Source organism: Sciurus vulgaris (assembly GCF_902686455.1).
Source record: "Sciurus vulgaris genome assembly, chromosome: 3".
Lineage (NCBI taxonomy): Eukaryota > Metazoa > Chordata > Mammalia > Rodentia > Sciuridae > Sciurus > Sciurus vulgaris.
The window spans coordinates 35467820-35480339 of NC_136463.1; the positions used below are offsets into that span (position 1 = coordinate 35467820).

Here is a 12520-nt window from a genome sequence, read left to right on the forward strand (position 1 = left end):
GAAAAAGCCTTTAACTGTTATAAAAATGAAACTTGGCAGGATGTTTAACTCTTTGTCCCTTTTTAGGTTGGATATACTCCAGACTGGATCTTTCTGCTGAGAAATGTAATGCGTATCAGTCCAGATCAGGGACAGCAGTTTGCTCAAATGTTAGTTCAGGATGAAGAGCCTCTTGCTGATATCACACAGGTAATGGCATTCAAATGTATTCTGTAGTTGAATGAGATGGAGAGTGAGGGGGAAATCTTCTACCAAGTTGTTTTAACTTTGGGTTAAATTTTCAGATTGTGGAAATTAAAGCTGTGTCTACATGAATAAATCTCAAATATCTTAATTAGAAAAGCAAATTGTGGAAGAATGAACACTGATTCAACTTATATAGTTTTAAAACATACAAAACAAGTACCATTTGTTTAGATATATGCTTGTATTTAACATATGGTAAAACAGACAAGTGGCTGCCACTGGTCAGCAGGGAGAGGAGAGAGAAGTGAGGCATGTAGAAAGTGCAAGTGAATTCTGCATATTGTACGTGCTCTTGTATGTTTTTGAAGTTTATAAAAATTTTAAATTCATTAGTTTGATTGTGTTGTGCTATTATATATTTTGAAATATTTTGTAGATTTTTAAAATCATAACTAAGAGTAACTGGTCTCCAAAGGGCAAATTTTATTTATTTATTCTTTTCTTTTTTTCTTAAAGAGAGGACAGAATTTATTCTTAAAGTGTGATGTTATGTTGCCAAATAATATTCTTTACATTTTTTTATCTTAGACAGGGTCTCCCTAAGTTGCTTAGGGCCTTGCTAAGTTGCTGAGGCTGACCTGCTGGGATTGCAGGCATGTGCCACCACACCTGGCTTAAATAGGTATTTGTTCTGTGAGATTTTAAATACATTAGAAAACAGATCATGGACTGGGGTTGTAGCTCAGTGCTAGATGACACAACAGAGGCCCTGGGTTCAATTCCCAGCACTAACAAAGTAAGATTGTGCTTAATTCCATTCATGTATTGTCAATAGTGTTTTAAAATATTTTGTTCTGTTTTGTTTGGTAGATCGTGGATGTTTTCATGGAATACAATCTAATCCAGCAATGTACTGCATTCTTACTTGATGCTCTAAAGAATAATCGCCCATCTGAAGGTCCTTTACAGACGAGGTTGCTTGAGATGAACCTTATGCACGCACCTCAAGTATGTGCTTCATGCTATTTAGATGTTTACAACACCATTTTAGCAATTATTCAGAGATTCATAGATTGTTATTTGAAGCTGTGAAGTACTAGTTCCTCATTCAAGAAAATTTAGCTTTTTTTGTACTGTATTTTACCAATTCACTATTGATATCCTGTTGAAATTACTGACATACATGAGGTGATAAAACGAACTCATCCTGTTTGTGGTGTTGTAGGTTGCAGATGCTATTCTAGGGAATCAGATGTTCACACATTATGATCGGGCTCATATTGCTCAGCTCTGTGAAAAGGCTGGATTACTGCAGCGTGCATTGGAACACTTCACTGATTTATATGATATAAAGCGTGCAGTTGTTCATACTCATCTTCTTAACCCCGAGGTATTTCATTACTTATTTGTTGTGATTAATTGGTGTGCTGAATTTGTGTTTATGGTACTACATAGTAATTTCATACTACCTCAAGGTTCAGCATTATTAATTAATTAATTTATTTTTTTCTTCTAGTGGTTAGTGAATTACTTTGGGTCCTTATCAGTAGAAGATTCTCTAGAATGTCTTAGAGCCATGCTGTCTGCTAACATTCGTCAGAATCTGCAGATCTGTGTTCAGGTGGCTTCTAAGTATCATGAACAACTATCAACTCAATCTCTGATTGAACTATTTGAATCGTTCAAAAGTTTTGAAGGTAAGTAGGAATTTCTTAAAAAATTACATAATATAGCCAAGAAGAGGTATGTTTATGATCAGACTACTGGAAATTGCCTTTTAAATGCTTAATTTTATGAGACATTTTACTATTTAATTTTTATTTCTTTCAATAAATGTCAGTCCTGTGCAGTGTATAAGACTGTCTTGGATACTTTATAGATGAACTAAAGACAGAATTTTAAGATAAAAATATATAGTGACTTTGTCCTAATAGGATAAAATGAAAATACTAACGATTAGTTATACTATTATTTCACACTCATTTGTCTGATTCTTTTAATAGCAAGTGATTCTAGCCAAGGACGTTTTGTGACTTGTCACTACACATCAAGGTCTTAGTGTAATAACTGTTGGGTGGTTCTTAGTTCATTAGCTAAAATCTGGTCTCTAGTTAGCCTTTTCTCTGCCCTCTTCATAGTATTAGTGCTCTAGACAGAAAAGGTAAGAGTTTTCTTTGTTATCTCAGTTTCTGTATATTTAATATGTATTAATTTACTCTTGGTACATTAGCCTCTAGGCCCATATGGCTATTTAAATGTTGTCAGTAAAATTAAATAAATTTTAAAATTTAGTTCTTCAGTCACTCTGGCTATGCTCATCAGCCACATGGGTTTTGTGGCTACCGCACTGGACCCTGATTAACTTTATTCATCATTGCAGAAAGTTCTACAGACAGTACTTTCCAAACTACTTCTGTATGTTTTTGTTAACTGCATATGGAAAAACACTTGATATATGACATGTCATTTAAAACCTCCTAGGGAAATAATTAGCTTTGATATTGAGTAGCTGCCCCTAATTTATTTCTAAACCATTAAAAAACATTGGCTGGGCATTTTGACACACACCTTTAATCCCAGGGACTCCAGAGTCTGAGGGAAAAGGATCACAAGATTGAGGCCAGTCTCAGCAACTTAGTAAGATCCTGTCTCAATAAAAAATAAAACAGACTGGGGATATAGCTTAGTGGTAGAACTCCCTGGGTTCAGTCCCAAGTACAACAAACAAACAAACATTGGGTGGAATTTTCTGTAGGGATTTAAATGCTTTTCCATTTTATCAGGCTGGTGACTAACCCCCCCCCCCCCCCCTTTTTTTTTTATTTGTTTTAATACTGGAGATTGAACCCAAGGACTCTTTACCCAAGCCACATCCCAGTCCTTTTTATTTTTTATTTTGAAACAGGGTCTTTCTAAGTTGCTGAGTGAGGCTGACTTTGAACTTGTGGTCCTCCTTCCTCAGCCTCCCAGTGACAGGCATGAGTCATCATACCCGGCCTTACTGAGTTTTTTAAGCAATGGATTTATGATTGAGAGTATTAGCATAATAGTGTTTTGGGGTTGTTTTTATGGTACTAAGGATTCAACCCAGGGCCTCGCACATGCCAGGTAAGCACTCTACAACTAAGCTACATACCCTACTCATTTTGTACTTTACTTTGAAAGTTTCTGCTAATGTGTCAGCTGACCTGGAATGTGTGATGCTCTTCTCTCAAGTACATTATTTTTAAATAACTTTAATGTTTTTTAGTTCTGTCATTCTGAAAAGTGCCGCTGTGCTTAATTTCAGTTATTTGTCTCTTTAAGGTCTGTTTTATTTTCTGGGATCTATTGTTAACTTTAGTCAGGACCCAGATGTGCACTTTAAATATATTCAGGCGGCTTGCAAGACTGGGCAGATTAAAGAAGTTGAAAGAATCTGCAGAGAAAGCAACTGCTATGATCCTGAGCGAGTCAAGAATTTTCTCAAGGTAAGTGGTTTTTTGAGTAATGTGTCTTGTGGTTGGGTTGAAAATCAGCAGTTCTACAGAATTTTGGTCATGGCTTTTAAAATTCCTCTAAATGTGAAATTCTTAGCATTGTCAAAGTATGTGCTGGGTTATTTCTTCTAAGCTAAATACTCTGTGGTTTTTTTGAAATAGGGAAGGAAATTGGTGAATGACCATCTGTTTAAAAGAAGGAAAAAAAAAGCACTATCTCAAAGAACATTTCCCTTTTTTCTTTCTCATTTTTAATTTTGGAAAAGAAAATTTTGAAAATTGGTTGATTACTTTCTCAATGTCATTTTAGAAAATCATTTAGATTTCTTTTCAGTGTTAAAATCAACTTGCTCCTGCTGTCATTTTGAGCATCCTCTATTTATAGACATCCTCTATTTATAGCTTCAGATCTGCCTGACTCTAGAAAATACAGTATTAATCATGTGTAATTAATAAATCAAAGATAAGATGAAATGAAGAAAGCTCAGCTTTCTTGAATTCACTTACAGAGAAGTCTTACTGTGTTAGACTGAAAAGTAATGGCTTAAAGATTCTGAATTCTGTAGAACAAACTTAAGTGCAGTCAATTTTGTTTAATATTTAACTTAGCTTTTAGCATTATTCTTATACCTAGTAGTTACTTTGTGGGGGGTAGAAAGTTTTAAAGTTGGCAACATATAGCTTTATAGTGTTTTAGTGTCTTGACCATCTTGAATATTCTGGGGAATCTGGCTAGTATGATGTTTGAACCCAAATTTTCTAGTTTCCAAAAAAAAATCTCCACATGGAAAAGATTTTAATGCTTGATTCTTGATTTGTATACCCTAACACCTTTTTGTAGGAAGAGGCTTACTTCCTTTTTTGGGTATCGTTACTGTTTTTGGGTTTTTTTTTTTTTTTTTTTAAAGCACTACCAGATGCCCACATTATTTCTTCTTTTAAATCAAGTTCTTTAATGCTTCAATTTTAATTTTTTTAGCCTTGCTTCTTTTTTTTTTTTTTTAACATGTTGATAGATCTTTATTGTATTCATTTATTTATATGTGGTGCTGAGAATCAAACCCAGTGCCTCACACATGCTAGGGAAGTGCTCTACCACTGATCCACAACCATTTTTAATGTTTATGTTCTTGAACTTCAAATGAAATACTTGGGAACTTGGCAGAGTGGCCTGAGCCTGTAATCAGTTACTCTGGAGGCTGAGGCAGGAGGATTGCAAGTTCAAAATCAGACTGGGCAATTGAGACCCTGCCTAAAAATTAAAAGGACTGGGAAAATGTAGAGTGCCTTTGGATTCCAGCCCCATTACCATAAGAAGAAAAAGAAAGAAAATGCTCTGGCCTGGTGTGGTGTGCACCTGTAATCCCAGTTTCTCTGAAGGCTGAGGCCAGGAGAATCCTAAAATCAACGCTGAAGAATTGTGAGTTAAAGGCCAACCTGGGCAATACAATAAGAACCTGTATCAAAACAAAAGAAAATAAAACAAACAAAAAACCCCAAAATCTTTTGGATACTGGGATGGTACTATTTTGGGTTGGTTGGCCATGGGATCTAATTAAATCAGGGTTCCCATCCTGATTATTTGGTGTAAGCCTTATATAGTAGGGGACTTGATATGGATTATGAGCCTTCAAACCACTCAGACCTGTTTCATTTGTTTGTTTAATTAGGCTTTCTTCATTTAGAATGTGTCTAGCTGTTCAACCATAAGCTATATTTTTCAAGTACTAGTATATGCTGTAGATGTTTATAGTGATAACCATTAATAATAAGCTAGGTTGATGGGCCTTGGAAATAAGGTCGGTCAGCCTACATGTTATTTCTATCAATCAAGTTTATTTCAATTTTAAGTTGTTCTTCCGTGAAAGAACAACTTATATATGTAGCTGAATTAGGGGTGAACCTGGTGTTTTATTGAATGTAAATAAACTGAGATGGTAGTTCAGTGCTAAGATGCTACTATATGAGAATGAACTCTAGACCATTTATTTACTTCTCCTTATTGACCTGTAGTACGTAGCTATGGTGTTTCTTCTCTCATTATTATTATTAAACTTAATGTTGGAGGTACCAATTACATGACAGTTGGTGTTGTATATAAATTCTGTTATTAGAAAAATACTTAGGAATTTAATCTTAAATATTTGGTTGTAAATTATGTCCCAGCCTCCAGGAATACAGAGATTGGTAGAATATAACCTCTCCTTCAACCTACCCTGTGAGGACTGGGTCTGTAACTCATTAGTAGAGCGCTTGCCTGGCATGTGTAAGGCCCTCGGTTAGATCCCCAACACCCCTCCCTCACAACCAAATGTTAAAATACTTCATGAGCTGGCCAAAACAGCGTCATTAGCATCATTTGACTGAAACCCTAAATTTATGAAACAGTAGCTCTCTGTAGAAAGCCTGAAACTATTATTCAGACTCATTGTCTGCTTCTTGCTCCTTTGATTTATTTTCTACCATTCTTTGTCTCCTGGTTTTGGACTCGCATACCCTTTTCTGCCTCAAGGCCTTTGCTTTGTGCCCTGGGTGGCTTTACTCTTAGATCTGTTTTTCATTATATTACCTACCCCTATGAAACATGCTCTTACTAGAATGTAATTCTTACTAGAATGTAATTCCCTTGAGGGAAGGAGCTCTTCTTTCTTTGTTCCCTGCTATGTCTGCAGTACCTAAAAACAGTTTGGTATATAGGTACTCAGTAAATATTTGTTAATTGAAAAAATTCATGTTTAAGAAAACATCTGGACATATTTATATATTTGTTATGATCTTGAAATCATGAACCATTATCAAGGAGATTAACCATTTAGTAAATAATTCCAAATTTCAGTAATATTACTTCCATGAATTAAGTCAATGACAAATTTAGGCAATTGGGAAATATCCTATTTTGCATCAATTTTTTCAATCTTAATCTTTTAAATTTTGTTTTGGAATACAGTTACTTGTCTTTGCCACAGAAATCTTAAAGACTCATTCACAAGAATAGAAGCTAAGTAATTCTAGATTTCTTATGTTTTCCCCCAGTGATAAAGTATATAATATTTTATATGTATATTAAATAAGGTAAGGAATAATACTAATGTGCTGATCCACCCCCCCCCCCCCCCCAGTACTGGGGATTAAACCTGGGGCCTTGCACATGCTCGGCAAACACTTTACACTGAGAGATACCCCCAGACTCTTACCTTCTTCTACTTCTTTCTTGGTGTTCATTTTCTCAGGGAAAACATGACTTACTGAAATTTTTGTTTAGGTAGATCCAAATTCTAAAAATGATTGTAGCAGCTATTACTAGTACTAACTCCGTAGTTTTAAACCTGTACTTGCTTTAGACTTAATGCAAAAAAATCTGTAGCTGGACTTCACTTCCACTTATAGACATTTTTATTACTTAATTTTTCTTGGTGTTCTCTGAACACTTTCTAGACTAATTTTCATATAATTTATGATTGGATGACTATACCCCAGTCTTAACCATTTTGTTCTAACCTTGGAAACAATCTTAGTGGCTTTCATAGGGGAAAGTCCTATCCTGCTTATTAGTTGTTCTTTAGTAGACTCTTGTAGAGGAATCATTTATTGAGGAATGTTTCATTGTGTATAAATGAATTCCTGATGTAAACTGTTGTTTTTTGTGCTGTACCTTATATCTGTGGAATGTAACAGGACATGTATCAGGTAAATGCCCAGTACAGGTCTTACCTGCCTGTCTATAACATCTTCTGTGTCAGTCTATAAATAGGATTGTAGCTTGATATTTGTAATGGTAAAGCAATTGGCAATTTAAAGATGTTTCTTTAAATGCTGTTTTTCTTTTTTTCCTTTTTATTATTATAGCAACATGTGATGTACTTAATTCACGGCCTTTACCATCATGCTGCTCCTTGTTGGCTTTATTACGATAGTATTAGAGGCTGGCTATATAGCTTGGACTTGGGGAGGGTTAGAAAATAAATAAATCATTGAAATAAATGTGAGCTATTTATGCCTTGTTTTTTGTTTTTGTTTTTGACAATGTGACTATAGTGATGAAATCTGCCACCAAATTCAGTTGAATTGTTAGTATTAATAAAAATCCCAATATGATGATTTTGTAAACTGAATTGCACTGGTGGTTTACAAATCTTGTTAATTAATTTTTTTTTTTTTTTTTTTGATAGAAGGGTATGTGTGGGAAGGACCTGGTATTTTCCTGTGTGAATCTAAGTGTTGCTTGGTAAAAATGTACTGAAACTAGGACCTGCACACTCAGCTATTGGGACATTTCCTTCTTCAACAGAAAAGCCAAGTTTGTACGAGCCTTTTCCATCAGCATAGAAGAGATTCTCACATTTTATGTAGATTTGTAACCTCATTCAAGAAAATTTATGCTTAGGTCTGGGGATGTAGCTCAGCCTAGCATGTGCAAGGCCCTGGGTTTGACCCCAGTACTACAATTTAAAAAAAAAGAAAAGAAAAAAAAAAAGGAAAGAAATTTTAAGCTGCTTTTTGCTTGTTCTTTTTTTCAGGAAGCAAAACTAACAGATCAGTTACCACTTATCATTGTGTGTGATAGATTTGACTTTGTCCATGACTTGGTGCTGTATTTATATAGAAATAATCTTCAAAAGTATATAGAGATATATGTACAGAAGGTAAGTAATACTTAGATAATTTAAAGGTATAATCTTAAAGTAGATTTTATTTCTTACTGTCTGGAAATCCTACTTTTGAAACTTTGTGACCCATATGAGTAGTCTGCTAGACTAGTTCCCAACATTTTTCCCCAGTAGAATCTTTTCTTTGCTTAAAGTTTTAACATGCATGCAAATTTTTTGATGAAAATTTTACATATGTGCCATTTTTTTATTAAAACTTACGTACATTCTAAACTAAACTCCAAACACAAGTTTTCAAATAATCTTAAATATAGACATTAGAATCTTTACATAACTCTGGAAAGAGAAAGGCAGTTTGATATATTTGGAACCTTTTTTTTATCAGTCTTCCATTGTCATTCTTTGACATTAACTTCTCTGTACTTATCATTTGGAGCAATACTTAAGAAACTAATTAACCAGGCCAACGGGGGAAAAAAAGTGCCTCCAGTACTTTTTAAACTATAAGTCTTTTTTTAACTGGACTTCTTCATAAATTCCTCTGGCTAATTTCAAATTTAAATTCTCAGTTTATTACTGATATTAAAAACTAAGCTTAAAAATGGGAGATGGGAAATGGATTTTATTTTCTTTTTAAACTCATCTTCAATTTGCTTTTTAATACAGTGGCATTCTTTTTTAACCATAGGTTAATCCAAGTCGACTTCCTGTGGTTATTGGAGGATTACTTGATGTTGATTGCTCTGAAGATGTTATTAAAAATTTGATTCTTGTTGTGAGAGGTCAGTTCTCTACTGATGAGCTTGTTGCTGAAGTTGAGAAAAGAAACAGGTATGGTACCATTTTATCCTGAGATAAATTAGTAGCTATTTGCAGTGTGGTAATAGATAAAAACATAGTTGTTTTGTTGCTTCATAACTACTCATGGAGGATAAATCCCTGGAGATACCTAGTTTAAAGATAAGCGAGCTGATCTATTACAGTTGTCATGTAGAGAATCTTAGATTAGTTGATCACTTTTCTGTTTTTTTGTGGTGCTGGGGATGAGATCAAGGGCCTCTCGCGTGTCAGGCAAGCACGTTCCCGCTGAGCTCTATCCCCACTGAGTTGATCATTTCTTTCCATGTTTATAATTATCAGCTGTATCATTTGATTTTGTGTGTGTGTTTAATGTAAACCATGTAGTAAGCGTCCTTTTAGTTAGATATAACACTGGTGTATTTAACAACCAATTTTTCACTGATACAGTGCAGTAATTTTTTCAATTATAAGAAAAATATTTCCCCATGCCACTGTGGGTTTAAACTGATAATTAATTACTGTAATAATATGAATCATGAATTTCTCTCTCTCTCTCCCCTTCCCCCCACCCCTTTTGGTACCAGGGATTGAGTGCAAAGGTGCTTAACCATTGAGCCACATCTCTAGCCCTTTTTATTTTTTTTATTTTGATACAGGGCCTCACTAAATTGCTAAGGCAGGCTTTGAACTTGTGATCCTGCTGCCTCAGCCCCCTGAGATGCTGGGATTACAGACGTGCACCGCCATGCCTGACTGAATTATGAATTTCTAAAACAATAGCATATAGTATAAGCCCTTCTGAATCTTTTTATACTACTGAGTGTATTTAGTTGGAACATTTTGAGAAAAAAGTGATTAAGAAGTGCTGATATAGGAAATGTGGTTGGTGGGTTGGTATAACAATGGGAAGTTACTCTGGCTATATATATCAAGAAGACACATTGGGTTTAATTTTAATCTGAGTTAGTATAAGTGACCTACAAATGGTATTCATGGAATTTATATTACAATGTTTCAAACATGGAACAATTCTGCACTTAATAACAATCAATAATAAACAGTATAATACTTTAAAGTGTGAGCCTACTTTGAAATGATTTTTACATTGTAATAGTTGTGGTTTTTTAATATTTTTTTAGTTGTAGATGGACACAATACTTTTATTTTGTTTGTTTATTTTTATGTGGTGTTGGAAATTGAACCCAGTGCTTCATGTGTGCTAGGCAAGTGCTCTAACACTGAGCCACAAGCCCAGCCCAACACTGTAATAGTTTTAACATTTAGAAATAGGTTCAGTTTAGTCTTAAGCCTTAATACTGAAAACAGTCATTATTATACGTTCTGAGCAAATAGCCAAAAAGTTAGTTAGATAATTTGGTCTTTAAGTGACAACTTATATTATCATACACTTGAATCACTAATCTACATGTAGATTGACATAGTACGTGTGTTTGCATTGCTTCTGTTTTTGGGAGCTTGATTTTTGCCAGTGTTTTATATTTTTGGTACCAGAGATTGAACCCAGAGGCGCTTAATCTTAGAGCCACATCCCCAACCCTTTTTATAGTTTATTTTGAGACAGGGTCTGGCTAAATTGCTTAGTGCCCTGCTAAGTTGGGAGACTGGCTTTGAACCCAAGATCTCCCGCTTCAGCCTCCTGAGCCACTGGGGATTATAGGTGTGTGCCACTGTGCCCAGTGATTTTTACCTTTATTACTAGAATAATTTTATGCTTTTGCTGTAGTGGTTATGTTCATTATAGCTATGTGAATTTGATAGCCAAAATAATGGAACAGTGGTTTTTTTTCTGGCTGCTTTTAATATGTAAGTGAGTAAAAACCTCATGGTCATCAGGATTGTTGAAACATAAGTTATAGCTTAGTGAAACCATGACCCTTGGCTGGAATGAACATGTGACTGCTAGAACTATTAAACCCTGAGATTCTAAATCTATCAGATTTTATTCTTGGTGTGTATTTAGGGTACCTACCCCCTTTGGCTATAGGTAATGTTGTACATTAATTGTGTTAAGATTGGAAAGAACTTCAGATCATCTGGCCTTTCGCTTCAGATCCTCATCTCACTCCTGTACTTTTTTTTTTTTCTTCAAAATCTAGATAATGTCGTCTAATACAAAGAAAAATATGATCTGTGAATCTATAATCTGTCTTATATCCAGATGTAAGGAATTGGGTGTGTCTCATAGCTGATAGATTTGGAGGAGTGAAAAAGTTTTATACACCTTTTTGTGTAATCTTGGGCAACACAACCATTTCTTTAGTCTTAATTCCCCAATTTATAAGATTGTTCAGAATTAAAAATAATGTAGGGCTGGGGAGATAGCACAGTTGGTAGAGTGCTTGCCTCACAAGCATCAGGCCCTGGGTTCAATCTCCAGCACCACCAAAAAAAAAAAAAAAAAAAAAAAGAGTACATGAAAGTACACTGTAGTTCGTAAGATACTTATAGTCAGCCTGTCAAGAGAGTGCTGTTTATATTATAGTATGTGTGGTTTTGTGTTTTGTTTTCACTAGATTGAAACTGCTCCTGCCTTGGCTAGAGGCCAGAATTCATGAGGGCTGTGAGGAGCCTGCCACACACAATGCATTAGCCAAAATCTACATTGACAGTAATAACAACCCAGAGAGATTTCTTCGTGAAAATCCCTATTACGACAGTCGTGTTGTTGGAAAGTATTGTGAGAAGAGAGATCCACATCTGGCTTGTGTTGCTTATGAACGTGGCCAATGTGATTTGGAACTTATTAATGTGAGTATGGCTAACTGTATGTGTACAGAGAAGGCTGCATTTTTTTTAACCTGCTATATATTATCATGCTAGCAAATTTTGGGAGTTTTGAAGGGATTTTAAGTAATACAGAAGCATTCTTGAGAGACAGGTGGTTTCTTTTCAAACTTCATTTGGAAATTATGCTGAACCTGAAAGTGCCTAAAATAGTTAATTTCATATGTCCTTTATTTGATTGGCTTTTTAACATTTTAATTATGCTAGCTTTATTATTCATGTTTTAGTACACACATAACACACAGTATATGTATACACACACACACATTGAGGATAAGTTGTATACATCATATCCTTGTACACTTTTTGAAGTATATTTCCTAAGAATAAGGATAATTTCTTTAACCACATTGTAGATACTAGGTACAGTCAATTTGACATTTATAGGATACTTTAAAAACAATGTTTTATTTGTTTTGTCAGTTGACTAATAATACCTGTTGCCGCAATTTTTTCCTATAGCTAGGATCACATATTGCATTAGATTATCATGTTTGTAAAATAGTAGTCTTTTTTTTCTGACTGTAAACTTTTAAAAATTGAGATATAGTGATGTATCATTTTTAAGTGAATAGTTAAGTGGCTTCTAGTACATTTAGAAATGTTTTTTAATCACTTATTATCTAATGCCACCTTTTCATC

General features: G+C 34.6%; 1 protein-coding gene across 2 annotated transcripts in view; it reads left to right on the top strand.

Annotated features, from left to right (window-relative positions):
- Positions 1-12520, top strand: part of CLTC (clathrin heavy chain) — a 64640-nt gene that overhangs the window by 36329 nt on the left and 15791 nt on the right. For both annotated transcript variants that reach the window (XM_079131342.1, XM_079131343.1), the window contains exons 10-17: positions 67-189; positions 1057-1194; positions 1412-1576; positions 1703-1883; positions 3493-3656; positions 8183-8308; positions 8961-9103; positions 11608-11842. In XM_079131342.1, coding sequence (XP_078987468.1) covers positions 67-189; positions 1057-1194; positions 1412-1576; positions 1703-1883; positions 3493-3656; positions 8183-8308; positions 8961-9103; positions 11608-11842 — 1275 coding nt within the window. The remainder of the gene's footprint in view (positions 1-66; positions 190-1056; positions 1195-1411; positions 1577-1702; positions 1884-3492; positions 3657-8182; positions 8309-8960; positions 9104-11607; positions 11843-12520) is intronic.